This window comes from Colletotrichum fructicola (assembly GCF_000319635.2).
Source record: "Colletotrichum fructicola Nara gc5 chromosome Unknown KSG_Nara_v1_contig04, whole genome shotgun sequence".
NCBI classification, from domain to species: domain Eukaryota; kingdom Fungi; phylum Ascomycota; class Sordariomycetes; order Glomerellales; family Glomerellaceae; genus Colletotrichum; species Colletotrichum fructicola.
Genome location: NW_027094054.1, coordinates 1,640,580 through 1,667,405, shown reverse-complemented (window position 1 = coordinate 1,667,405; position 26,826 = coordinate 1,640,580). Strand labels below are relative to the sequence as shown.

The 26,826-nt window shown below is 51.2% G+C and overlaps 9 protein-coding genes across 9 annotated transcripts; 4 read left to right on the top strand and 5 right to left on the bottom strand.

The window, feature by feature from the left end:
- Positions 1-1,289: 1,289 nt before the first annotated feature.
- lxr1-1 (NADP-dependent mannitol dehydrogenase) lies at positions 1,290-2,155 on the top strand (the record flags this gene model as incomplete). Its single annotated transcript, XM_032035850.1, has 2 exons — positions 1,290-1,609; positions 1,675-2,155. The coding sequence occupies 2 exons, from the start codon at positions 1,290-1,292 to the stop codon at positions 2,153-2,155; spliced, it is 801 nt and encodes a 266-aa protein (XP_031885242.1).
- Positions 2,156-2,833: 678 nt separating this feature from the next.
- Positions 2,834-3,436, bottom strand: CGGC5_v007293 (uncharacterized protein; the record flags this gene model as incomplete). The annotated part of the gene is made up of 1 exon (XM_032035849.1): positions 2,834-3,436. One exon carries the CDS (start codon positions 3,434-3,436, stop codon positions 2,834-2,836), a length of 603 nt encoding a protein of 200 aa, XP_031885241.1.
- A 2,428-nt stretch (positions 3,437-5,864) lies between these two features.
- VAOA-3 (Vanillyl-alcohol oxidase) lies at positions 5,865-7,648 on the bottom strand (the record flags this gene model as incomplete). Its single annotated transcript, XM_032035848.1, has 4 exons — positions 5,865-6,802; positions 6,854-6,900; positions 6,954-7,307; positions 7,359-7,648. The coding sequence occupies 4 exons, from the start codon at positions 7,646-7,648 to the stop codon at positions 5,865-5,867; spliced, it is 1,629 nt and encodes a 542-aa protein (XP_031885043.1).
- Positions 7,649-8,535: 887 nt separating this feature from the next.
- On the top strand, positions 8,536-10,155 carry LSDX1-2 (Lignostilbene-alpha,beta-dioxygenase isozyme I; the record flags this gene model as incomplete). Its single annotated transcript, XM_032035847.1, has 1 exon — positions 8,536-10,155. The coding sequence occupies one exon, from the start codon at positions 8,536-8,538 to the stop codon at positions 10,153-10,155; it is 1,620 nt and encodes a 539-aa protein (XP_031885240.1).
- Positions 10,156-10,374: 219 nt separating this feature from the next.
- CGGC5_v007290 (uncharacterized protein) lies at positions 10,375-11,211 on the bottom strand (the record flags this gene model as incomplete). Its single annotated transcript, XM_032035846.1, has 1 exon — positions 10,375-11,211. The coding sequence occupies one exon, from the start codon at positions 11,209-11,211 to the stop codon at positions 10,375-10,377; it is 837 nt and encodes a 278-aa protein (XP_031885239.1).
- Positions 11,212-13,447: 2,236 nt separating this feature from the next.
- Positions 13,448-15,076, top strand: egl2 (Endoglucanase EG-II; the record flags this gene model as incomplete). Its single annotated transcript, XM_066151839.1, has 5 exons — positions 13,448-13,517; positions 13,572-13,609; positions 13,665-13,779; positions 13,831-14,444; positions 14,510-15,076. 5 exons carry the CDS (start codon positions 13,448-13,450, stop codon positions 15,074-15,076), a joined length of 1,404 nt encoding a protein of 467 aa, XP_066008706.1.
- Positions 15,077-15,400: 324 nt separating this feature from the next.
- Positions 15,401-16,068, bottom strand: CGGC5_v007288 (uncharacterized protein; the record flags this gene model as incomplete). The annotated part of the gene is made up of 2 exons (XM_032035844.1): positions 15,401-15,940; positions 15,991-16,068. The coding sequence occupies 2 exons, from the start codon at positions 16,066-16,068 to the stop codon at positions 15,401-15,403; spliced, it is 618 nt and encodes a 205-aa protein (XP_031885237.1).
- A 6,499-nt stretch (positions 16,069-22,567) lies between these two features.
- Positions 22,568-23,543, top strand: CGGC5_v007287 (uncharacterized protein; the record flags this gene model as incomplete). Its single annotated transcript, XM_066151838.1, has 3 exons — positions 22,568-22,570; positions 22,626-23,172; positions 23,233-23,543. The coding sequence occupies 3 exons, from the start codon at positions 22,568-22,570 to the stop codon at positions 23,541-23,543; spliced, it is 861 nt and encodes a 286-aa protein (XP_066008704.1).
- Positions 23,544-23,786: 243 nt separating this feature from the next.
- Positions 23,787-25,171, bottom strand: BOA3-5 (Cytochrome P450 monooxygenase BOA3; the record flags this gene model as incomplete). The annotated part of the gene is made up of 4 exons (XM_066151837.1): positions 23,787-24,152; positions 24,206-24,783; positions 24,843-24,915; positions 24,968-25,171. The coding sequence occupies 4 exons, from the start codon at positions 25,169-25,171 to the stop codon at positions 23,787-23,789; spliced, it is 1,221 nt and encodes a 406-aa protein (XP_066008703.1).
- Between the last annotated feature and the right edge of the window lie 1,655 nt (positions 25,172-26,826).

Here is a 26,826-nt window from a genome sequence, read left to right as displayed (position 1 = left end):
GCCTCAATCTGCATCACCTGTACAGATCCAAGGGCTACTGCATCACCTGTACAGATCCGCGACTACTGCACCAACTGTACAGATCCAGAGCCCCATCTTCGTCAACATTGCACGCGAGGTGAGGCCCCGTCTTCGTCTGCATCACCTGTACAGGTAATACAGCTTCGGAAATCCACAGTGGTGCGCAGACCACCGCCTAGCTGAGGCGAGGGAGAGTCTCGACCAAATGGTGGTTCAGTTCGAAGGCCCATTCCACCCCACGCTAAACCCCTCACCGACATGGCTCCGCGACAGCTCCGCGTTGACAAGCCAACAGGAGCTCCCAGAGCTTTGTGTACAAGTGTGGTACTTTCATTTGACACGTCCACGACATCGATGGCCCCTCTTCGCGCTCGTTATCTCAACGGCACAAAGAATGCGGCATTCACAGCAAACACGCAGGAATAGCCCCGCAGAAGCAGGCCTCGTTCTCCGACCGAGTCCAGCCAGTGAAGCAACGATGATGCGAGGCCTTGACTAATGTTCCTGTTGCAGCACAAGGACTGGGGGGCTGGTAGTGGACTTTGGTGGAGCTTCAGCTAGTCTTGGCCGCAACCTTGGAGTTGACAGTTTTAGCGTGAGTTGTACCACAAAGAGCTTCATCATGTACAGACTGAGATAAGCCGTCGCTGTTGGCATCCAGTCTGCCGAGCAAAGACTTGCAATTGCCCAATTTGCGAGCGCTCAGATAATCATCCCTAATCAGGCTGGTTCCCGCCAAGTCGCTCCCGCAGCTCTTAGCCGCATTACCAAGCAGTAAGAGAGCTCCAAGATCGATCATCGATGAGCTGTCGAAGCCGCAGGTGTTGTTGCACTGCAGATGGGCATTACTCAGGTACATGCCCTCTACATGCGGCCCATCCGGGTCTCCAGAAAAAAATCTCAAGATCCACCCACTCAAGGATGTCTGCCCTTGTCCACGTCGGCTTCAACCACCAAATTGCTGAGTGAGGACCCGTATCAATTAGCTCCGCCGGTGTCAAGTCCGTGTGCCTGATCAATGACATCAGCGGGGTTCTGGCATGCCGTCACGGCCGGTTCGAAACCCAAAAGCTACCCCTCCATCATGCCACCGCAATGCCCCTCCAAGGCCCTTGAGCTTTCTATCTAAAGCCATCTTTCGCGCCGATCTGTTTTCTTTTTCTACTTCTCTTTCTCCCTCATCCAAACATACCTTGATACCCATTGAACCTTCTCTTCCACATCGACAACATCTTCATTTCCAAACTAACACCAAATAAACCGTCACCATGCCTCAAGAAATCCCCACCGCTTCCCGTCTCCTGGACCTCTTCAGCCTCAAGGGCAAGGTCGTCGTCGTCACCGGCGCCTCCGGACCCCGCGGCATGGGCATTGAGGCTGCCCGTGGTTGCGCCGAGATGGGCGCCGACCTGGCCCTCACCTACTCCAGCCGCAAGGAGGGTGCCGAGAAGAACAAGGCCGAGCTCGAGAAGGAGTACGGCGTCAAGGTCAACATCTACAAGCTGAACGTCAGCGACTACGAGGATGTCGACAAGACCGTCAAGCAGATCCTGTCTGACTTTGGCAAGATCGATGCCTTCATCGCCAAGTAGGTCTTCACTCAGAACACAGCCTTCCGAGGCGATGACAGTTGCTAACATATGTCTCTCACAGCGCCGGTGCTACCGCCGACACTGGTGTCATCGACGGCTCCAAGGAGGCCTGGGACCACGTTATCCAGATCGACCTGAACGGCACTGCGTACTGCGCCAAGGCCGTCGGCGCTCACTTCCGCGAGCGCGGCTCGGGATCCTTCGTCATCACCGCCTCCATGTCCGGCCACATCGCCAACTACCCCCAGGAGCAGACCTCGTACAACGTCGCAAAGGCAGGCTGCATCCACATGGCCCGCTCGCTCGCCAACGAGTGGCGCGACTTTGCCCGTGTCAACTCCATCTCACCCGGCTACATCGACACCGGCCTGTCCGACTTCGTCGCCCAGGAGACCCAGGAGCTGTGGAAGAGCATGATCCCCATGGGCCGCAACGGCGACGCCAAGGAGCTCAAGGGCGCCTACGTCTACCTCGTCTCCGATGCCAGCACCTACACCACCGGTGCTGATATCGTCATTGACGGCGGTTACTGCTGCCGATAGATGCTCGTTGTTTTTTAGCGAAGCGTTGGATTTTAGGAGCAACAGGACATGGATACAGGGTATGAAAGGGCTCTGGATATGATGTTATGACTTGTTGGATAATAGAAAAAAAGTAAAAATGTATTAAATTTCAGCCCTTGAATACTTGTGTGACACTGCAAATGCGACATGCCTATAGAGAAGGTCGCAAATTGTTAGCATGAGGAAGCGAAGCGGTGTGTTGGACGCATGATCCGGGACCTTGATGGGTACATTCAATGTGACTGGCAGTCATGCATCGATGTCTTACTTGGGTATCGCAGCATTGGTACAGTGAGGAATTGCAGATGCTGAACCATGATGTATGAATGATGCCATGAATAATTAGCGTGTTCTTGGTCTATCACTAGGTCATCGGTCGATTCCATTTTTACTCCACGATTTCCACACCACGGTTGGAGACGTTCCACCCCCATCCGTTCCACTGTTAAATCCACCTACGGCTCCTCGTCTGGAAATCGGCAAATTCGTTGAACCCAGATACAGTGCGCGAGATATTGAGAACCACTATTGGCGAAATGAGTACCGGCACGCGGTGACAGTGATCGTGACCATACGTCTGATATTACGCGTGGATAAAGTAGTGTAGATTTCCATCTGTCACCCATCCTTGAGATATCGCCAAATCAGCCGACACCATCACTGCTCCTTCTTATCGATGCACGAGCGCTCTTGGCTGGAATCTCGCTCTTTGATATGCTTCGCCAGGGCATATGGGAGGAATTCCTTGAACCAAAATGGCAGCCTGATGTCGGACTCGTCCTGGGGTCCTATCGAAACGAGGAAGCCCCAGATAATAGCGGTGACGATTACCCACCAGTATACACCGACGAGCCATACCATGATAGAATCCCTGGACCCCCCGGCTCTTGCAAACATCGAAGCCATAGTCCAAAGACATCCGCCGGAAATATTGAAGGCGAAATATAACAACGTAGCGTGTACGCAGAATCTGACCCGAGTAGCTATAGGAGTGTCTTTGAAATGGAGAGCGACTACCAGTGAGAATGTGGCGCCGAGAAACAGCGGTCTTAGTGGATTCCAGGCATCTATATTCATAAAGAACCCGTACAGCCAGTAAAAGGTTTGAAGAATCCAAGCGGTGATGCCAATGAATCGGTAGACCATCGCCTTTTCGCGCGACATGAGCGGTTGGCGTTGCTTGAAAATCATGACCTCATGTTCCGCGGACTGCTTTGGTCTCGGTTGCCGAATAGCGGGGAGTTCGTTCGAAATGGTCATGTTGACGTGGGTAATTATGTGATCTTGGTTGAATCGATTGAAGTGCAGTTTATTTAGAAAGAGCGAGGGAATAATCTTAAATAGACGGAGACATTAATAATTAAGAGAAGCTCACAGGGTATCTTGATCTCGGCATGGCCGAGGGCTAAGGTTTACCCTGTGATCTCTACATGTGTGGGCAAGTATGAGACTGTCACAAGTTGTGGCTGGGTATGGTAACATGCTCGCCCAAAATGTTTGATTCAATCTCTGAAACTGTTACTAATCAAGCTTAAAGGTGCCATTGTTTCTCATTTCCAATACGTGGAAATCATTTGCGGTCTATGAACCTTAAGGACTCAACGGCTCACCCAACAGATCATCAGTCTTTAGCGCCTTTCGTTGAATTTGATATGCTTTGCAATTCCATAAGGAATTCTCCTTCACCCAATATGGCAATGTGAGATCCGTTAAATCTTGAGGACCTATCGCAACAACGGCACCCCAGACAAGGAGTGTAATCACAACCCAGATGTAGATGGCCGCAATACGTGTCGGAATCAAGAAAGAGGGATCTCGCCAAGTATCCGCTGCATGCCAAAGCACAGAAGATGACAGGTAGGAGAAGGCGTGCAGCATCAAGGCTTGTACACAAAGCCTAGCCCGTGTCGTCCAAGGAACGTGTGTGAACATGGTTGCGATCCCAAAGGCAGCGCAAGAGAAGTAAGCAAGGTTGGAAACAGGGTCGATACAAGTGCCGACCCAATGTGTCGCGTATAGCCACCACAAAGCCTGAAGAATCCAGGCAACGATGCCGGCGAATCGAAGGAATGAGGTTTGTGATGGCAGCAGCCCTGGAAGTTCGGTCATCGTGCTTTTATGTCTGTATGTCGGTTTCATCTCAGCGCGAGGAATCCTACGTAATTCGGTGTCGGTGGTCATCTTAGCTTCGGAAAGTTTTCGAGACTTCAGTCTCGAAGAATCGAACAATTTGGACCCGCAGCAGAGGTTCTTCTTCTTATATGCTACTTCGAGCAAGAAAGCATTGTCCCTTTGGGGTCAGTCTGTGGTACACCCCAGAGTACCAACAGCTAAATTGCTACTGCCTGTCCAGTAGCACACATAAGACTCGAAACTCTCTCTTTACGTCTCGTCAAACAAGGGGCGGAGGGAAAGGTTGCATTCATCCTACGGGCGGTATGTGAAGTAGATCGCGCGAAGCCTTCCATTGAAAAAGCGTACGTGGTCTATTCCTTATTCCTAATGAGTTTGGTGATTCCATGAGGCAGAAAATCCTTCATCCAAAGCGGCACCTTGATGTCTTCCTTGTCTTGGGGTCCTATCGCAACTATCCAGCCCCAGACGACGCAACATGACCACATCCAAACAAGTAACCAGCAAATCCTCGATCCAAGAGCCCATGACTTAGGCAACTCACAGATGAAACAACTAGAGAGCCATTCGGTGATTGTCAAAACCACGAAGTGAAACGTACCAGCCCAGAGACTCTGGATGAAGAGATTATCCGTGTCGATGTCGCCAGGTAATTGGGTCCCAAGAATGAAAAACAAGACACTGCATACTCCAGCGGGGATGAAGAGAAAATCCCTTAGGGATCCGCGAAATTGATCGTACATTGCGTGGAGAAGCCAAATCGTCCAAGCTACTATGGCGACTGTCCTGCACACATTGAGCCGAACATAGGGGTACGGTGGCTCTGTCATGGTGCCTTGATCGTGGTATCTCGGCTTGGCTTGGGTGTTGCGTTGCTTGATTTTCGTCATCTTTGCTGCGTAGTTCCGATGATTTTCGTAGTTATATGTAGAGAATATTTTATCAGTCATGATACTGGTGGTGGTGGTGGTGATGGGTATGACGTGTTTGAGCAAAAATGCCGTATCTTGACGCTCGTTGAGGAGATAGTTGCAAAGAAGTTTGCATGCACCTCGAGGGGTTGTTCTTGACCAATGATCATTCAAAGATTATTTTGTTTCTTCAGGACGGCAGTGATTGCAAGGCGAAGAATTAGGGCAGAAACCATGCCTACCAGGCAGGTGGTTACTGAATCACCGAAAAGTGTAACACCACAGCGGTTCATCTTTAAATACAAGCCACCGCTGTCCGCACCTTGACAGCCCCGGCTCATGCAATTCTTCGAACCTTAAAGTATTCCCAAAATGGATATCGCCGTGGAAAGGAGAAAGAGTCATGATGCGTCAGAAACCGTCAGGGTTCTCGGGGTGCTGCTCATGATTTACTTCGTCTACCTCATTCTGACCGGTACTATACCATTGATACAACAACGAACCCGTGTACCGCAACACTAAGGGACAAAGTCCTGCAGTTGTAAATCAAGACCGAGCACCTGACAATTCTTCGCGAGTCTACTATCAATACAACTCTTATTGAATAACACAGAAATAGGGCACTTGTGGCTTGCGGAAGTGCTTTACAGCTTCGGGCCTGCACCCGTGTTCCAGACTCCTTGCTTTCCGGGCGATAACACCCCATTCGGGTCGATAGCATCCTTGAGCAATGTCGTGAACCGTCCGAAGGCACCTCCGTTGAAGTTTTGGTGGGCGGCAGTCACGTCCATGAAGCTGATATGCGCTCGGTACTCGAGATACCCAAGCTTCCGCGTATGCTCCATGAGCGCCATTTGAAGGGGATGTAATCGGGGTCTCGCCAAAGGGTGAAACAGGACAAGGTTGATGGCGATGACGTAGCGGTCAAAGACGTGGAAATCGGCGACGAAGTTGAGATCGTTGTCTTCAGTGATTTTCTTCACGCCGAGGTACCATTCATACAACTCGCGGCCAGACGGTGGGATGACGGGAGAGTAGGAGTTGTGCCAGAGGCCGTCACCGTCGTTGTGTCCCTCGAGCATCTTCAAGTGTTCAATGCTCGGAACGCCGTTCTGAGGGAGGAAGTCCGGGGCTACATCCTCGCCTCGTAGGTACTCGCCTGGTGGAGCAGTGCATGTCTCGGTCGTGATATTTGAGCCTTTGACAAGCTCGAAGCGGCGCTTGATCGCCTCGATGAGGCCAGGATGAGCCTCACGGGGCGCGTATATGGCAAATGCGGTGCGCCAGGCGGGGAGTTTGAAGCGTTTGGTGATGTCGGCGACGACATCGGCGGGAATCCGGTGCTTCAGAGACGAATACTGTCCCAGCGCTTGGGTGAGCTCCTTGCTGGTGCCGATCATCCCGGTGATCATGGTCATGGTGTTGAAGAGTTGGGGCGGGTTGGTAATGACGCGCCGTCGCATCAACTCTGTGAGTGCGCCTGTAAGAGGAACGACATCTTCGTCATCGAAGCAATCCACTTCGATGCGGGTATATGCTTCAGGGGCATGAGAAAGGTGGACGCCCATTTTGGTAACAATGCCTTGTGTGAAGTTAGCAGGAGTTTAGAAGAGTGAAAGAGAAAAGTGCTAACCATAGTTTGACTGAAAGAACAAACCATCCACACCCGGCCCCAGGCCCCTAACACAGTCAGCTGAGGAACCATCGAAGAAAATGCATAGGCAATTACATACCCCGAGTAGAGTGGCCAAGTCTTGTTATTCTCCATAGCCCCCATCCCAGTTCTAAGAAGATCCCCGTTGGGCAGGACAACTTCCAAACCGGACTGCTGTTTGTAGTGCACAGCTTCCTGGGTGTAACCAAAACCTCTCTCCAGAGCATTTCCAATGACAGAGCCCCAGCCCAAAGCTGGTACGGACATCCACAGGTTCAGGTTCCGCCGTCTGATTTCAGCGTGAAGTTGCATGAAGGTGACACCCGGCTCGACGATGGCGTACGCATACTCCTCGTTGATTTCGATGATGTTGGTCATTCGATGTAAGTCGAGAATCACTGTTCCCGAAACGACAGGCGCTGAACCGCCGTACCTGGGTAGTCAAAGGTTAGCAGGTAAATCCACATGAGACATCAAGACCAACCCAAGATTCTTTCCTCGGGAGACTGTCCAGAGCGGCGTTCGAGTGTCATTTGCTGCTTTGACAATTTGCTGGATGTGGTCAACGGTGGCAGGTCTCACGGCTGCCGCTGCATGATGAGGCTTGCTCAACGGAAAGGGATCGCCGTAATTGTCGGCGCCGTAAAGCCCTTTCGGTGCTCCCCAAGAAGGGTCTCTAGAGACATTTTCCGGCCCAACGATGCTTGACGCGATGTCCAAAAACTCTGAAAGTCTTGCAGGTGAAGACTCAACATTGTGAGAAGACGAAGACATGGTTGTAAGTCAAAGATGCAGACTGAGCTGAGTACTCGCGTCAATCGCCTAAGTCCACGGCGATGGTCCAAGTAATTATGTGCGCAGACAATGTAAAGATGTCGATACTAGTGCTCGCCCACATACCGAAAATGTTCACATAATCCCACCGGGAACTTTTCATTTTCGTTGCTTGAGGTCGTCATAACCAGCCAAGCTCACGGGTTGTAAGTCTTCCGTTTGGTACCGTCGGTGAGCCTCAAATCCCCACACCCGGCGCATGGGCGGACTGCCATGTTTCGCCGCTTAGCTCAGCGGGATCGTCAGAACATCTGATGTTAGGCATGCCTACCAGCTACAGTCCCAATGAATGGCCGCTTATTAATAGTCGTCTGAAGTTCCTGGCCACTCTGGACGGCGCCAAGGACGGGTTGTGCTACTTCTCTAGGTAGTTCATTACCCACTAGTCATGGCCGCAGGTCGCCGACCTACACCTTCTCAAGTTGAGACGGAACGGCAAGTCTTCGTGCAATTACCTCCGTGTCCTGGAGATCACGACTAGGAATGAAACGGCATTTGACCACGGCAGTTGCGCACGGCCTTATGCTAGCTGGCCTGGAGGCCGGGTCAGAGAGGACTGAGTCTTGGTAACAAACATGAACTTCGGATCCGGATGTTTTTTGACGGCCTTGAGACTGCTGATGAGAAATCCGCAGCGTCTCACTGGGCGGCTGTGGTGATGTAGATGGCTGCTGTAAGATGAAGCATAAAAGAAAAGTGCTGTCCAGCTGGTGATGAGGTCAGCTTGTTTTCGAAGCATCCCACCGGTTCATCAAGCCTCATCGAATTCTCAAAATCATCGTAACTATCTTTTTACCCCAAGTCAAGTCTGGAGAACTTTCTCTATCATGGAACAAAAACACCTGAAAACCAACAGCGCCAACGGTGCCAACGGTGCCAACCAGGTCTTTGGCCTCGAATCAGCTTGGTCTCGCCACTTGAGACCATCAGATCACGGCGTCAAAGGACGTTTTGAGGGTGAGGTTGAAGACCTTCCCGTCTTTGGGAAGATCCCTAGCCAACTCAGCGGCACCTTCTATCGTATCCTCGTCGACCCTTTTTACCCTCCTCCCGAAGAAAATCCACCTATCGAGGGGGACGGCAACGTTTGCGCGTTCCGGATTCAAGATGGTCGTGTCGACTTGAAAATACGATACGTCGACACTGAGCGTCTCCGACTGGAAAGACATGCCAAAAAGCGACTCTTTGGTCTTTACCGCAATCCTTTCTCTCACCACCCATGTGTTCGGGCTGCCATCGACTCAACAGCCAACACAAACCTTGTCTTTTGGGCAGGCAAGCTTCTGGCCCTCAAGGAATCGGCGCTGCCATATGAGATCGACCCCAACACTCTCGAAACCCTGGGTTACGACCCGTTCAAGTCCCCAGGCTTGACATTCTCTGCGCACCCAAAGTTTGATCCGTATACCAACGAGCTGGTTGTGTTCGGTTACGAAGCTAAAGGACTTTGCACGGACGACATTGTAATCTACACCCTCGACAAAGAGGGCAAAGTCCGCGATGAGCAGTGGGTGAAGTCGCCTTGGCTGGCTTTCATACACGACTGTGCCATCACGGAGAACTTCATCATCCTAGTCCTGTGGCCGTACGATGCCGACGAGACTCAGATGAAGGCTGGAGGCCATCATTGGCAGTACAGGAGAGATCGTCCTGCAACCTTCGTGGTTGTTCCGCGACGCGCGTCAAGTCGACTGCCGGCAGGCTGGAGCCCCGGCGAGTATCGCGTGTATCACTGGGAGCACGCCATGCTTCTGCACACTGCCGGAGCCTGGGAAGAGTGGGATGAAGGTGCGAACAGCGGCAAGATCTCCATGGAGTCTTCGAGAATGATGTACAGCCCCTTTCCAATGTTCGAAACGCCTACGGAGGGAAACCCATGCGGCGATATGAAGGCTGATTACGTGCGGTGGTCCATTGACTTGAGCCAGCCTACGAAGACCAAGACGGTTGACCCCACGGTGATCGTTGACCTACCGGGCGAGATGGCACGGATTGATGAGCGATTCCAAACGCAATCATACAACAACATCTTTTTGCCTGTCATCATGTCAAACAAGGCATCTTCCGCTCCGCCGATCCTACCCGTTGGGTTGAACGGGTACATGCTCGTGAGTAAGTCAGGAAAGCACGAAGGCAAGGAGATCCTGTTTGACCCCGGGCCGAACTGTACTGTGGAAGAGCCTATTTTCATCCCGCGATCGAACGAAGCATCCGAGGGTGACGGCTGGGTCTTGGGGATGGTTCATCATCATGACGTGGATGGAAGTGAGCTGGTGGTGTTGGATACCAGAAGCTTTGAGAAGCCCGTGGCGATCGTGCAACTGCCGTTCAAGACCAAGGGCCAGGTTCATGGTAATTGGGTGGAATCCGGGCCGGGAACCACGAGCCTTGTAAGAACATATGACAAGGTGGAGGTGAGCGGACTTGGAGCTCTGTCTGGGCGGTAATAGCCAATGATTTCACTCCAAATTTCGATTACTTATCACATATTTCATCATTGCCAGCATTAAGTGGTCGTCGGAGGGATTGAAAAGACTGATCCCTGTTGAATTGCGGTGACGGAGCCAGCTAGAGGGACGTAGTTTGATGCGGTATACATCATGGAACAGTGTATTGATAGTCAGTTTAGTCGTGAATTTGAGTTTCCAAGTACCTCTGTATAATAATCAAGCACTACCAGAGACTGGGATCAGATCGATCTTCACTGACACGCCGGCTCCGAGATCTCCACGAATTTCGCGTTTCTCTGTGCCCTTAGCGGTGTACAGCGCCAGACGAATAGATCCCTCAAGTGACTTCCCTTCAGAAACAGTCACTTGAATATGTCTGGGGTCCTCGAACTGGCGAATAGGAACGTCAAATGCCCACGTGCCGCCATTCTCTCCCTGCCCGGGCTGTCCGATAATACCAGCATACGCCTTCTTGAAGTCCTCACTGCTGACATCAACCTCAACCGAGTGAACTCCCAGTGCGCGGCTGGGATGCGTCACATTCTTTTCGACATGGTCCGGCACCCGCAACTTGCGCGGCGTTCGGTCGAAGCACCAGAACGGCAACTCGCCCCGCTCCACTTTTCCCTCCGGCCCGGGCAGCGCAACGGCCCACTTCAGCTCCTCGCCGTCCGGTCTGATCCGGCCGCCCGGGACGGGGTCGTCGTACGATGCCAGGGATTGCACGGCGCTCACTCGCTTTTGGATCGCGGAGAAGCCAGACTCGTCGACGAGAGAGTAGGCCCAGTCGATGATGGTTCCATCCTTCTTCGCGCCCCACTTGTGCTTGAGCCGTTCTTCCGGGCTGATACCCTCGACGAAGGAGATGAGCTCCAGGTAGGTCCCGTCGGCGAAGATTACGAGCTTGTTTTCAGTGCGGCCATCGGCATGGCGGCCGCCGGTCAGGATGGTGAATTCGTCCGAGAGCCAGGGTGGGAGGCTGGCGAGGACTTGGTGGGGTAAGAGGATGACGATATGATCGAGGAGGGGCGGATTCTGCTTTGAGGAAGCCATTTTGAGATGTTTGATGTGAAGACTGTTGAGTTTAGCTCTTGATGACAGTCGAAAGAATATGCGAATTGACGCTGTTCATAATTCATGAAGTCATCATGCTACTTTCATCGGGTATTTATCTTTGCGTTCATTACGTTCCCCGCGCGCCCCACTATGATACCATTGAAGACAATCATTGCGACGAGAAGGATGCAGTCCGCTATCGGTGATCCTTACGAAGAACAACAGAATTCTGCTGAAGAGTACTTGAGGGAAATGGTCTCTTGGCATCTGTAAGGTTCGAAGATGGGAAACATCTCAACATGAATGAACAACAGAAACAGAAACCTCAAACGCCAAGTGGGCCTGCATCTTGAAAGACACCGGAAATGACTTACTAATCAAGAGATGGAGGGGTCATCGTGTGGCTTGAGGAAATGTATGACCAGCCAAGATTGCTTCACCTGCGACGTGCCCGCCATTTCCCCTTCATCATTGCCGCTCTGGGCGTCTTCTCGACGAATCCATCCATCAGGATCAACTGCATCCATCCCGTCGGTGCCCCTAGTTTCGGAAGATTTTTTTCTTTTCATCAGACGATCAAAATCTTCTCATTCGGTCTGGCGTTGATTGCATGCCAGGGGGTTCGAGCCGTTGGGACACGCGTCGGCAAAGTTTCCCGAACGCCTCGGATGCGGAGAGTTCTCCCTCTGGCAACACAGCATAGCACAACAGGTCACTTTCTCGAAGGCCACAAATGGCGCCGTTACAGTCTTCAATACGAGCTGTTGCGAGACAAAGCAGAGAAACCGACGAGCGTAACGATGTGTCGGCTGTCACGGACATTTTAAACGCCATGTGTGTCTTTGAACCCTCTCTAGCGGCGGCGCCCTAGTTTTAGAGGCTCTCGTGGCTTGCTGGGCTGCCCCTGGATGTCGACCAACACCCGCAATTTAGTTATCAGTGCTCGCGCCGTTGCACTTCAGGCTCGTGCCAGAATGGAGCTGACAAGAAGACGTATCCATGACAAGAGGTCACGATGAACGCAAGGTCACTTTGCGATGCTGCCGTGTGACGTCGTTTATGATCACGAAGCAAACATCCCGAGCAATACGACCAACGCCATCGGCCCGAGAATCGGCTGCCGTTTGTTGATTCAATCGTCTCTTGGCTCATGTTCTCGCTCTTCTGTCACTGAGTCAGCTGAGCCCATCGCGCGCTCAGCATGAACATCTTCGATTGATCGGCCATCATCCTTCAAATCACAGTGACATTGAAGTGGCGCATTGGGGCTGACGCCGTTTGCAACTTCCATTCGCAGCAATCGAATCCAAGCCGCATTCAATTGCAAACCGTTGACTTGGAACGCTCGACTCGCCGCACCGGCGGGTCATCCTGCTGCACCCCGGCCAGCCCGAGACCCCAGCGCCTCTAGGCACATCTTTTCGCTCTCCCGCAGCTCATGATCTAACCTGCTTGAAGTCGCACTCTCCGGCCAAGGCTCAAGACCGTCCCCAAGATCCATCCATGGCGTCGAATCCCCCGCGAGCCCCATCGCCAATCGCTTGATTTCCACACAATGTGGGCAGTGTGCCACTGCTTCGGCAACCCGTCAGTGCAGAAGAGAGAGAAAAAGGTCTAGTCTGGTCTTCTTTCGACTTGCTAAGGTGGTATTCGCCCTGGGGAAGGACCCGCGGGATCCCCTGGCTTTGGTGCCCGCACATGAAACTCCCACCGTCTGATGCAGGCCCTCGTCCGACCGGGCTTCGTGGCGCTCGCCGCATGAATCTGTCGCACAGAAACGACCATCAATCAGATGGCATGCCTGGGGCTTGGCTTTTCTCTCTCTGTTCGCTCAGCCCGGGTGCGCACGATTGGGGGACAGGAGCCAACAATATCCACTCTCTGCCGCCCCCGTCAGCAAATGATGGTCGTATGGAAGCTGCTATTCTTGGGTGCACGAGCATTTTCCCTGTGATCGATTCTTATGCGTGGGTGTTCCATGGTCATCCCACCGAGGGGCAAGGAGAGGAATATGTAATGCGGCTCGCCGCCCGTCCCGTTTGCGAACAACCTCTGGTTCTCCTTTTGGGAGTTTGCTGCAACACCAAGGCCCCTTTTGCGTCTGTACCTTCGCTTCTTCCAGGCCACGCGCTGTTTCTTTTCTTTTCATTCTTCGGATTGAATCCCTTCTTTTTGGTTACCCAGTAACCGTCTACTTTCACATTCGCTTCTTTTCATTCGCTCAGGTTCGAATATGGTCTCGAAGACATTCACGCTTTTGGGGTTGGCGGCGGCGGCGGTCGCCAGGGTGCAGTTCTTGGCAAGTCATATGATCTGCGAGACATGGGACGACAGCTAATACTTTGGCTTGTAGGGAGTTGCGATATCCGGTGGTGACTTTGGTTGTGAGATCGATGTAAGTCATGATGTCAGGGCTGGTGTTGATGATGGGTGCTGACGATCCATGACAGGGAAGCTGCCCTACCGGCAAGACCCAGCTGCCTCTCAGCTCTCTCGGCGGCGGTGATGGCGAGGGTCAGATGAATCACTTTGCCAACGATGACAAGCTCAACATGTTCCGCCTGCGTATGCACCCTCGATTCTGCCGTAAATAATCATGCCACTAACACCATTCAGCCGTCGGCTGGCAGTTCCTCGTCAATAACCAGCTCGGAGGCACCCTCAACGCTGGCAACCTGGGCAAATACGATCAAGTAATGCAAAAGTGCCTCGCGACCGGCGCCTACTGTATGCTCGACATCCACAACTTCGCGCGATGGAACGGCGGCATCATCGGACAGGGAGGACCGACGGACGACCAGTTCGTGTCCCTGTGGACGCAGCTGGCGACGAAGTACAAGGACAACGAGAAGGTCGTCTTCGAGCTCATGAACGAGCCCCACGACCTCGACGTCAAGATCTGGGCGGCGACTTGCCAGAAGGTCGTCACGGCGATTCGCGGAGCCGGCGCGACGAAGCAGATGATCCTGCTGCCCGGCACAAACTTCAACTCGGCCGAGTTCCTGGTCAGCAGCGGCAGCGCGGATGCGTTGACGGCCATCACGAACCCCGACGGAACTACCGATAATCTGATCATCGACGTGCACAAGTACCTGGACGAGGACAACAGCGGCACGCACAAGCCGTGCACGACGGATAACGTGGAGAGTTTCAGGACCGTTGCTGAGTATCTGCGGTCCAAGGGCCGTAAGGGGCTGGTCAGCGAGACAGGAGCCTCAAGTGATTCTTCGGTAAGTTTCAGATGATGTTCCCGTATGATCGACGCAACCGAGAGCATAGGGCTGACGGACATCAGTGCTTCACGGCTTTCTGCGCGCAGAACACCTTCATCAACCAGAACTCGGACGTCTTTATTGGCCTCGTCGGGTGGGCAGCCGGCAGCTTCGGTACCGACTACGTCCTCAGCTTGACGCCGAAGAAATCCGGCAACAGCTACACAGACAACGACCTCATGAAGCAGTGCGTCCTTGCGACGTGGAATACCGAGCTGAACGTGACCACGCCTGTCTCGGCCCAGCCTTCAAAGCCGGCAGCCTCTGCGAAGCCGAGTGCGGCCCTGAGCTCAGTGCCCGCATCCGTCCCCATCTCCGCTCCGGACTCGGCGCCTACCTCGGCTCCCAGCGCGGCGCCGGTTACCAGTGATGATGGCTCGGCTATTCTGCCTCCGACTACTGTCATGACCGTGCCGACAACTTTATTGATTGACACGTCGACCCCGACACCTCCTGCTCCCACCGGGACTCGTGGCCGTAATGGAACGACGACGACGAGCACGCCGTCGCTGCCTACTGCGGCTGGCGCTCGGGTTGATGCTATGGGAAGCCTGGTTGGCTTCGGTTTGGCGGTGGCAATGTTGTTGTAAAGATACCAAGTTTAAAAATATTCAAAACATTGTTCTTATATTTTGTCTCTATGACTCCAGGCACGCAGACGTGGTGTATTTCTTCGTCGCCGTCAAATGCGACAACAAACATAAGCGAGGCAAGATTTGCCAATGTCCACAGTGCTCTGATGAGAAGACAGTCTTTTCGTCGACAAGGAGACAAAGATCATGATGCGAGCAGCGGATACAAGTGAAAGGGTCTGTTGGGTATATTGCAACTACTTGAAAACTGCTCCAGGAATCTCTACCGCAGACCTCTTGGTCTTGTTTTATGGGTCGCTATACGTTGTCCGCCATCACCCATTAAGCAGAGAAAGTAAAGAGGAGGTCATCTCCTGTCCACGAGTTTGTCACCTCCATCTTGACAAGTTTCTTGTTGATGTCGAAGTCCGCAATAGCGCCCGTGATGGAAGCGGCAAAGATGGTCTTTCCGAGCCTGGCCCAGCATGCCTTCTGAGCGCTGCCGCCGTCCGTAGCCGACACCTCGAAATTCCCCCTGGGGCCCTTGTTCAACTCCGTGCGGCAGTCCGCGAGGGCCTTGTTCATGTCCTTGTTTTGGATCCAGGTGCCCGCCACTTCCTGCAGCTCGGCGGGCTGGAGGCCCGTCATCGTCCAGCACTCCTTAAGAACCTCGCGCATCTTGAGGCGCGGGTCGGTGGTGTCGTACGCGTTCTGGGCGTTGTGGACGGTCAGGCGCTTGGCCGTGGTGTCGACCTCCACGTAGTCGAGGTTCTTGCGGTCGCCGTCGTCGTCGAACTTGGCGTAGCCGTCGCCGTAGACGGCAAAGTCCCACACCTGGCCGCCTCGAGACTTTGTGACGTCCACCCAGTAGGCGTTGTTTTTCTGTGTTCTTGTCAGCGACTAGTTGTCGATTGGACCTGCTGGGTACCCACGGCGAACGGACGGATGACTGCCGCGGAAGTCAGCGGGATGACCGCGAGCAGAAAAGCGCAAAGGTGTTGGAAAAGCATATTGAGCTGAAAGATTGAATACGGTCAGATATTAGGTGGTAGCTGCGCAAGAGCTGCTCGAAGGTAAAAAGAAATGAGTGACGGGTGTTTGGGGCATCGAGATAACTCTAAAATGCGAACAGAGTCCAAATGTTATATACCGACTGATTGCCATCTATGACATACTCCATGGATAGCATGAGTTGCCAACCATACAAGCAATCTCATTAAAGTCGTAATCCGCTGAAGCAGGGCATCCTACTGGGCAGAGCCCTTGATGGCTGGGTAGTTTTCCCTAACTTAGCCTTCTTTAGCCAAGAGTACTATGCAGTTCATCCAGTTAGAATGTTTCTTAGGGGTAGTGCGGGGGTTCTGTGGATTAGGAACACAACCAGAATATCCTGTACTGATTTTAGAACATGGGGAGACGGCCCCGCCGAAGTCAATTCATGCCTGGCGACTCACTTAGAGGTTAGTGACAGGTTTGTGACTCAGGGAATCAGATGGGGGCATCCATCTTCACACATTGGATGCAGCTTTGACTCAAGAACGAATTCTGCGAAGTCAAGTCGGGATATATGCGGAAATTCTCGCGCTGTTTCTTGCTTGTCTCTAGGCTAATGCGAAGAACAGCAGTGTACGTGAAAGTCGAAGAAGGATTTTGGTCAATGTACGACTGGAGTCATGATCGATGGCATTCTAAATCTGTGACAGCTGAAGTGGGAAGCAATCTAAGGTGGATCCCCGCCCAGAGAGACAATGGGATGAATTCTGGCAACTAACAGCTTAAACTTTGTTAAGAAACCCACTGGTCCCATTGCTAGGATACGCGTATATTCATTCGCTCCCTCTCCCTGTGTGTGTTGCACCGCGCCAACACCGGGACCTTCAGAGAGTCTGTGCACCAAGAGTCATGACAAGTGACGGCATGCCCCTGTGGACCAGTTCCCGTTCGTCTCGGGACATGTCAAGCCAGTATCCGATGGATCTCCAGTATTCTAGCGTGCCGACTACCGTAGTCATCAGTCCGATATACAAAGACCGTCTTGATTAGCTGAATCTCAGGCCAGGGCTGAGGGTGAAGCGTCAAGCTCCACCGCGCGCAGATTTGGTGGCGTATACTCTTTTCTACGGTCTCGGTTTCGCGATATTATCAGTAGTGAACTTGGTAACGATTTCGATGAAGACAACATGATTCTAAGGGTTCGATTCGGCCTGACGTAAGAGGCGTAAGTCTTCCAACTGCAGGTGGTAGCTTCAACACACTACAAGACAACGGGTCAAGGAGGTCCATTCACACAGTTGCAAATTGATGATAGAATGGAACATACAGTGAAGAAACAGAAGATGCATAAGAATATCAAGCGGGCTGAGATTCTATTCTACTACCTTTCCTCCCGCTAAGATGCTCGTGTTGCCTCGCTCATCGTCTATCGCGCAATCTTTCGGCAGCGGCTGATCCCGTTGACATGCCGCTATTCCCAAACAGCACCCTGGAAGGGCGGTTGATCCATACCTAGGTGGGGGTCATGACCCAGCCCTACAAGTGACAGGTCAACAGACGGCCATTCCGAGATAGTGCGAAGCTTCTAGCGATGATGTCTATCAATCTGGATACTGCGGCTGAGGCCCTCGTCTTGGCATCCAAATCGGCATGTTGAATTGGTAAAACTACAAACGAACATCAAGGGACGCTTCCTTCGAAGCGACTCTGCATAAATCAGCCCAAACATCTACATGAAATATAGAACAAGTTTATGAGATAGGGCCTGGGAAGGCCACCAAGAAATCGTGCGCATAGCATGTGATAGGTACCAGACTAGCTTTCTAGTTGCGTTCAGACAGTTCAGAATATGTTTGAATCTATTGGATTCAGTTTTGCAAACTTTGACGGATGTCGGGTTATAGTGAACCGTGTTTGTTACCTACCTAGGTAGCAAAAGAAGACAGGGTGCAGTGAATGTCAAAACCCAGGAAGCGGGTCTTGTGGAAAACTGTGACTTGATACCGGTGGTTCTGGAAACAGTTTGAGCCACTCAACAACTTCTTGCAGTACCAAGACAATATGTGCACCCTCCACCTGATTTGTCTTTTCGTCTGAGGGCGTCGCCGTTACGGAAGGACACAACCGCCCGCACTTGTGGCCTGGATCTTCTTTCAGGTATAGAACAGACTTAATATTTTCAAATCCTGGCTCTGGCCTTTTTTCTTTAACAATCCGGTGCTGCAGATCATAAAGTGAAGGCTCTCGAGATAGGTTCCCTGCAACGGAAAGGAGACAGGGGAATAGTTCGGGGCACATGAATCCAAATGCTTCGACGATTGCTCCCAAAATCTGATGATATCGAGTATACTGAAGACTCCGAGGTGGCCTCGCGTTGTAGTACTGAGGCTGGTACTTTCGAATCAGGCGAACAGTGTATGACACGGCGTCAAAACTCCCGCTCAAGCAGAATTCCAAGATGAGGGGCTGAATGTCTGTCGCGGAGGTAGATGGAACGAAACAGAGATCTGCAAGCCAATGGGGGAGGAAAAGTTGCTCAGAACTCAAGTGTGCGGTTGCAGGGACTTTCAAAACTTTCAAGATTGGTTCTTTGGACTGACAGCCTACCACTTGTATGGCAAATCGTGAAAGAGGGCGAAGCTTGAAGTAGTCTTTCGTAGCCAAGAGTTCCAGAGGCACACCTTCGGATCCCCTACAGACAGCCATCGAAAGATCCTTTACTGCGGCATTGACTGAAACCATGCCAAGTGATGTATTCTCAGTCGATCCCAGGGGCAGGGAAACGCCCAGGTAATAATATGACGTTGTAACGATCATCATTTGGGCGTACTCAATGTCGAAATCGAGGTCTCCGCAATTTTTGGGATTCTGGAAAAAGTTGTTGACTGTCTGATGAGCAAGCCGTACTATCCATGTAGACGAAGCGACGCCCGGGATTTTCGTCTCGCTGTGGGTGCGGCCGTGATCTTCAGTCGGAGATATTTCCACCAGCATTCCGCAATATTGGTCAATGATGCGACGAAACTTGTCCCAGTCCCCTGCAATTTGAATCGTGTTTTTTGAAACTGCCTCGGGAGAGACGGTTGTTGCGAGTTCTGAAAGTCGGTTTTTTTGACACGGAGTGACTGCTATTGCCTCCCAGAGTTGACCGAGAGACAACGGCGCCCATCGCTGAGATCCGAGAATCCACATCCATAAGCTTCTAGCTGTGTGCAAGCACTTTTCCGAGTTCTTGAATGCAAGAATGTGGCGAGACTGGGAATATGAGTACAAATTCTCCAGTTCCAAAGGAAGGTGGCTCAAGGTAGCCTCGATGTTGTTCAAGGTAAAACCAAAATCATTCTCGATTTCCCGCTGAAGTTCTTGGAGAACTAATGCGACCCAAAGAATTACGCCGAAGGCATTGTCGTTGAGATATTTCCTGACTTTTGCAAGGCTTTTTTCAACCGGGCCCAGGGGCAAGCCTTCATGTTGGCAGTGAGTGCCAAGATGATTCGAAGAATTGAGGCTCGCAGCGGCACGTAGTTTACTGATGCCAGTCTCCACCAAAGCCGATATATCGGCATGGTTATGATGTTGCATGACAATCCTATGTGAAGTTTTGAGTTCTTTCTCAATGTCTGGATTTGGCCTACTGAGCAGGATACATCGGAGCGGAGAGGAGGGTAATGAACTCAGCTGTCGAAACATTCTCAGAACAGATGATCGTTTGAGTTCGGACTCGAAATCTTCTTGAGACTCATCCAGGCCATCCAGTACAACCAACGTATTTGGTGTATCATGCCAGCGACATATCTTCTCGAAAAGAGACATGAGCCGAGCTGCGCACCACATGGGTGTTCCGTTGGATGCGTTGACCAACTCGCGATGTTCTTCGCGTATCAGTTGGAATATGTCCTCGTTTCCGGCTAGCACTCCTGAAATGACAGCTCTGAGCATTGCAGAATGCTGCCTGCCCTCGGCGGAGCCCTGCGATGTATAGAACCAATCGCAGGTATTTGCTAACTTGCCGTTCAACCCATCTTCTGCTCTTCTCTGAAAGTGCTGCTGAATCATTCTGGCCAAAACCGATTTTCCACTTCCAGGCTTTCCGGATACCCAAAGGACTCCACCTTCCCTCTCCCAACCCTGCTACTCTTTAGCATCCCACAGCCAGAGATTGGCGTGCTAGGAAACAGTAGCTACTTCGCTTCTTCTTTGATGCATTCCTTTGAAGCGTAGGGTTTCAAGACATTCTGTGGGTTGTTAGAATTGCGTATATTCCAGGAGGAGTACAAATGCAGTTTCAAACCTCTGTATTCTGTGGATTCGTCTATCCACCCCTTTGAAAGCTTGCATGAGGGTTTGAGACAGGCGCAGGAACCTGGGCAAAGCGCACTAGAGCACAGCAGGATTCTGGTCCCAAACCCAAATTTCCCCAGCAAAGTCAAAAACCGCTTGTCGTCTTTCACCTTTCCAATCTCCACACAGTCCAATATCAGCATTACCTCATTCTTCTTGGCTGCTCTATTTCTCAGCAGGAAGCCGATAAGACGACCTAAACATTCCAGCTCATCGTCTCCAAAACCCTGGGTTCGTTGATGCAGCCTCTGCATTGTTGTCCTCAGGGTGGCATAACCTTCATCAACACGGGATTTTGTATGTTCTGGAGGCTCTCTTGAAACATCCATCCGTGCGCGGAGTTTGCGTAGGTCCTCTCTTAAAGGATGCGACAGTGACATGATGTTTTTTATCGTTGAGGAGTTGGCGTCATAACGAGCGGTGACGAGTAAAACAAAGACTGCCCACAATACTCGAGAAGGATGTATTGCGTCCTCGTCTTTCCCCGAAACCCTTATGGTACAGGGCTCATCGGTCCGGAATGAGCTTAGACAAAAGTGAATTGCAACTGAGGATTGACCCTTGACCTCGGGTCTGAAGTTTGCAACATGAAAACCTAAGGGGCTCGCGGTTGGCTTAAAGTCAGGGCCACGCTTCCGATACCACAGCAGACGGCTGTCTTGACTCCAGGTAAGCGGTTGTGATTCCCACCAGAATCTGGTAGAAATGCATTGACGAAACCAAGATAAGTCAAAACTGTCTGATTGTGCTTTCTTTTCACTCTGCAGATGGAATGCGTGCAAAGCTGCGCCGAAGTCCACAACTTGTCGTACTTCTTGGTCCAGATCGAAGGCCTCAGCTACGTCTCCAGGTGCGATGACGAGTTTCTGAACGGACGTGTCCAGCTCGTTGACGAGTTGCGTCATCTGACCACCATTGCCCGTGCTAAACGCCCACTTCAGATTGGGAAACTCACTTGCAAGGGAATCCATGAACAGAACGAATGAAGAAACGTCATTAGCCAAGCTGTCAGCAGGGAGACAGTCTAAAGCGTCGGTTAAGATGAGGAACTTTTTCTGACGGCCTGAAAGTCGTAGGATATGTCTGAGTACTTTCTCGAAGACAGTATATCGTGAGCTTTGTGTTTCGCGCGGTTTGATTCGATTGCCGTAGAGATTTTGTATCTGGGGTAAGACCAATTCCCATATATCCTCATTGGCGGTAAGAAGATTGTATATCAACTCCGCAAGAACATTCTCCACGGTAAATTGATTCGGTTCTTCGGTTCCGTCGGGTCTTTTATCGCAGAAGGCGTACGTAATGATGTAGTCGTGTAGTTGAGTGCTTTCCTCTGCCTTGCCCAAGAGCTTTGTAACCAACAAGGAATGACCCGCGCATGTCTCGTCCTCTATCCAGAGAAACTGACTAGACTCGCTGTTCAGCCAGTCATGTAATATTGATCCATCGCTGACATGATCTTCGAACGCATTGTCTTGCCACCACTTCTTGTCACTGATGGCAGAAAAGCAACCACTCTTCTGTCTTGGACTTGGGCGTTCGAAATAATCCCTTCGATCTCGGGGATCATAGGTTAGGAGGCTTGCGATGAAATCTTCGGGACTCTGTGGGTAGCGCCTAGCAGTCGCAACAAACGGTATTTTCTGTTCTGCATTTAGGCTGTTGGCAAGATTTCTTGTGGGTGCGTTGTAGAATCAAGGACTTGCCTGGTGAGAGATGCATATTGAGTGAACCTAGAAAGAAATGATTTCCATCGCCAAACTGAGATCCGACGATCGATGCAGGTCGCAGCTCGCTGCTCCGTGCATGTTGCGAAAAGTTCTCGCGCGTTCTGTCTTCCATGACGAATATCGCTGGAGCACAATGGCTTCATGTCTGCCGTGTCGTTAATCGCGGCGAAAGTGGTGCAGGTACAATTTACGACCGCAAAATTTATCGAGAGGGGTTTGCCATGAACGTTGGCTAATCAGGCATCAGGCCTAGAAACTGAAGCGACGGAAGAGCTTTGTCCCGAAAAGCAGGCGTCTAGAATGACGTGGCTGCAGCGGGATGGATGGTCAGCTGCAGATACAGCTGATGAGGCTGTGCCAACGGTGAACACATCATCGATTGCCTTTCTACCGATGTTTCTCGAATGACACGGTGTAAGCTAAAAATCAAATTCAACCCAGGATCAAGATGGTAATAATTCACTCTATGGTGCTACATGTGTGAGAAACTCCGCTGAGATTTCCAGGCTGAACCAATAGGCACAACGGCAAGCATCGTCGGACTCATAGGTGCGACCATCAAGATCATTCAAGCTGTACGACAAACTCCACAGAGGATCGTAGAGGCGCCGCGAATACTGGCAGATGCTTCTTCTGTTCTGGACGCCGTCTACCAAACGCTAAACCTCGTTCAGTACGAACCTCAGCTCCAGACTCTCGAAGTTGATGCTCAGGTCGGCACCATACAGAACATTGCGTTGGATTTTAGAGAATTGCTTAGCAAAATCCACGAGAGACGACAGCGGGGTCTCGCTCACAAGATCGCTCATGCTTTGAAATCGGGAGAGGCTGACGACAAGTCTTTGACCGACATTCTGAGTCGTCTTGATAACGCCAGAAGCGAGCTACACACACGTATATCCGTCATCCATGTTGGCCTGTCTGGCAATCTCCAAGAAGGATATCGTGTTGCATTCAATATACTTGAAGATACAAACAACAAAGTCAAGCAAGTTCTGGGATTGAACTTGACGCTTGCAGAGAGACTCCGAAATCGAGATTTGAGAAGGGCAGGTGGGTTTGAGATAAACCCATGGCTTACAACATATACGGGAGCTGATTATTCTTTATCAGATTCAGACACATTTCTACTCGATTTTGTCGATGTTATTGCCTTAGGACTATCAGACCAACCAAATCCCGACCAAGGTAACTCGGCACATCCGCGACCTCATGAGCAAAGTGAGAGATTGCGTTTCCATAATAACGTAACTGGAGACGAGCCGCGGATCTTCGTTGGAAACCTTGGCATTGAAGGTGTGTCCGACGCGGGCAAATCGAGGTCGAATATCAGTGATAATCATTTCGGGAAAGGGGCAAGCTTCATGGTTGCCGATGTCGGGGGCGACGCTGCTGTGAACATTTCGAAGTCTTTCTTCCAGTAATTTTGTGACAAATCCATCACAGAAAATAATGAGTCAGTACAGAGGTCAAATTGCAATACGCCACATCACAAAGTTCTTATATCGAATCGGTCTCGAGAAAGCAAAGACGACAGGTTAGAAAGCCGAAGCTCTTGTTTTCATTCAAGTGTTGCCACCCACTACGAGTCTCTCACTCTACAGCCTACTCTGCTGTGAAACGAGTAGAAGCCCATGCTGACAACGATGAACAATACTAGAGTCTCGTCACGCAACTACAGGTATCAACTTTGCCTTCTGGCATTTGATCCACACATTTGGAAAGCGATATGTTGCATAAACCTTTACGTCGTCTTCCCAGGTCACTTTCTTGCGCGAAGCAGACAGTTCTACGTCAAGTGCCCATGCCAACTTGGCAAGTATAAGGCGTAGCTCTGTGTACGCAATAGTTGCACCAGTGCACCGTCGTGGGCCAATCGAAAAGGGCATGACGGCGTGCTTGGTGTCGTTACTGAACCGTCGATCATACCACTGATGAGTTTCTTGTAGGAATCTCTCCGGGTGAAACTCTCGTGGTAAGAAATAATAATCAGGGCTGCGAGCTGCTGCGAAGTTGCAGGTCTGTACAGTGACCTATGTTCACAGTAAGTCTCATACTCTGAAACGGACGGATACGGATGACATACCCCTGAAGGTACGAAATGACTATCGACATCTGCACCTGGACTGTATCTTGGCAGGCCGAACGGTGCTGGTGTTACGAGACGCAAATCCTCCTCAATTACGGCATTGAGGTAAGGACACGCAGACTGGCATGCCTCCACTGTGATGTCGTCGTAGCTTTCGAACGTGGTCCGAATCTCTTCCTGTAATCGCTTCATTGTATCTGGCGAATCGCACAAGAGGAGAATCGACGAAATAATGGCGTTTGTGACCGGACCTAAAGCTCCTGCCATGAGTGAGTTGGCTTGGGCAACGAGCCAGTCGTCGCTGCGCTTCTTGCTTTCTTGAGATACGATCGACCCCTCAGGGGGTATGATGGGCTCCAAGAGGTCTAGATGCCGGACTTTGCCACCTTTTGCAATCCGCGCGCGTGCGTACCCTTGGACAATTTTGCCGAAGGTGGATATGCCAGATGCTAAAGCCCACGGAATCAAGCAAACGAATAGAGGGAACTTCAGGAGGGGGAACCGTTTCAATGCCACGATCACTGCTCCCAGATATGACATTTTTCGGGATGCAATTACATCCGGTGTTGGATCCCCTGTGATTGGAAATTTTAGTTAGCCAACTGTTTTCTCGTGATGTCAACTTGGGCCTCACCTGACTTCATGATCTTCGCCTCCCTGTTATATACCAACTCGCCGGAAATGTCATGGGCGAAGTAATCGACCCACTAGCTGAAGTCAACAGTGCGAATTATGTGGTTGTCACCTTCGAGGAATTACCTCTGTCAAGTTGACTTCGCCTCTTCTCTCAAGCTGCGTGACAAACTCGTCAACAACCTGATGAATCACATCATGACAGCCATGGAGAACGCGCGAGCTAAAGGATGGCTGCAGTGCACGCGCAACTTGAGCATGAGTTTCGGGGTTCCTCTCAGCCGCGACACCAAGGTCAGGAAATCCAGTAAATTCCGACAAGTCTTGCATGTCAGTTTTGACGAATATCTCTCGTCGCCTTATGGTGCTTCCATAAATGTCTTTATAGGCCTGCGGTGTACGAAACACCAAATCGTTTGGCGCAATTCTAACGACATCGCCTGTTCTAGTTAGCATGGTGTTTCGTGAGAGGTGGTGCGTAATCTGATACCGTAAATCTGAAATTGCTGTTCAATAATCCAAGGATATCTTCCGGAAAGCCTAGCCGAGCCCTCCTGGTCAGCCGTATTCTGATGCTACATAGAGTCCTGGAGGAAGGCATACCAGGCGCATATGTACCACAGATTGGATATGGCAGCGATCCTAGGTCCAGGATACTTTGATAATGGATGAAACCACAAGAGATATATCCCACGAATTGTAGCGTATATCACAACCGCGCTGAGAACGATTGCCAGCGGTATCAATATCATGATGGAGTTTAGTATCTTTTAGCGATTATTCCTTCAAAAAGGAAAGAATTAGGAGCTCGCAGTAAGGAAAAGCGTTCCCACCACGTATTTAATCCAAGGGTGTAAGTCAAGCGCAACCCTTCTTTCAGTGTTTATCGGGTGATAAGATCTTTTCGACCCATGAGACGCATGGGCATGGGTACTGGGAATCGCATGTTGAATTCCCATGTGCAGTAGCAAAGCTAAGTGCACCTCTGCAATCGTGAATTAGTCTGGAGTAGTCCCGTCCGAGAGTTCCGAGTTGCGTTGAAACCCAAAGTTTCTTTAGCGGTCTAATGATCTAGGCCTAGCTAATCATGCGATCGGGTAATAAAACCAAATGGTCAACAGTCCAGGTTCATTGAGCGAGACTGAACTTGTTGATATTTAGACGGTTTCTTTCATCAAATCATTCTCACGCCAATTGTGAAATCCTCTTCAGTGGTGGCATGAGTGACGGCAGCGGGTCTTGAATGTCGGAGGTAGGCCGGTGCGGGCCGGTGGGCGTGGGCCGGTGGGAGCGAACCCGTATGCCAAGCCGGTGGCGCCCGGGCTCCGTTGATCTTCTTCGTGCGTTTTTCGCACGTTTCGTGCGGGGGAGAACCGAGTCAAGTTGCCTTTCGGGCCTTTTTGCATAGTTTATGAGAGCGAATAATGCGCAGACTACTGCAGTGATACCCATGGATAAGCCTGTCATGTATCTCCAAATCTTCAACATTTCTCTGGCCTTTGCAGCTGTGCGTTCATACCGGTGCCAGGGCGCGGGCAAAATGTTATTGGGCCCTGGACAAAGTCTATCTTCGCAGATTACCGCTACTTTTCGCTTTACACGAAAAGGTCCAATTGAGTTTGCCCCCGCTCTAGTTCACGATCACTTGCGGCTGGAACAATTTGTCATTCATTCAATGATAACACAGGTCAACTTTCTTCCCAAGAGCAACTACAAGTGAGTGAATCGTATCTAATTTCTTCTTGGGGCACTGTAAAAAGTATGTCTGGTTCACTGCCTCATCGCCAGTCATGTTTTCAATGTTGTTCAGTGACACCGCAATTACCCAGAAGCTTCACCACCAGTAAGCTCCAGGTGCTGGCAGACCGTTCTTGAACTCCTCGCTTAACTTTTCCGAGATGCCTATTGCCAGAACTTGCCTATTGCCAGAACTTCCGCCGGAGGAGCACCAGGTCCAGCAGGGACCTTTTTGAACCAGAGAATCT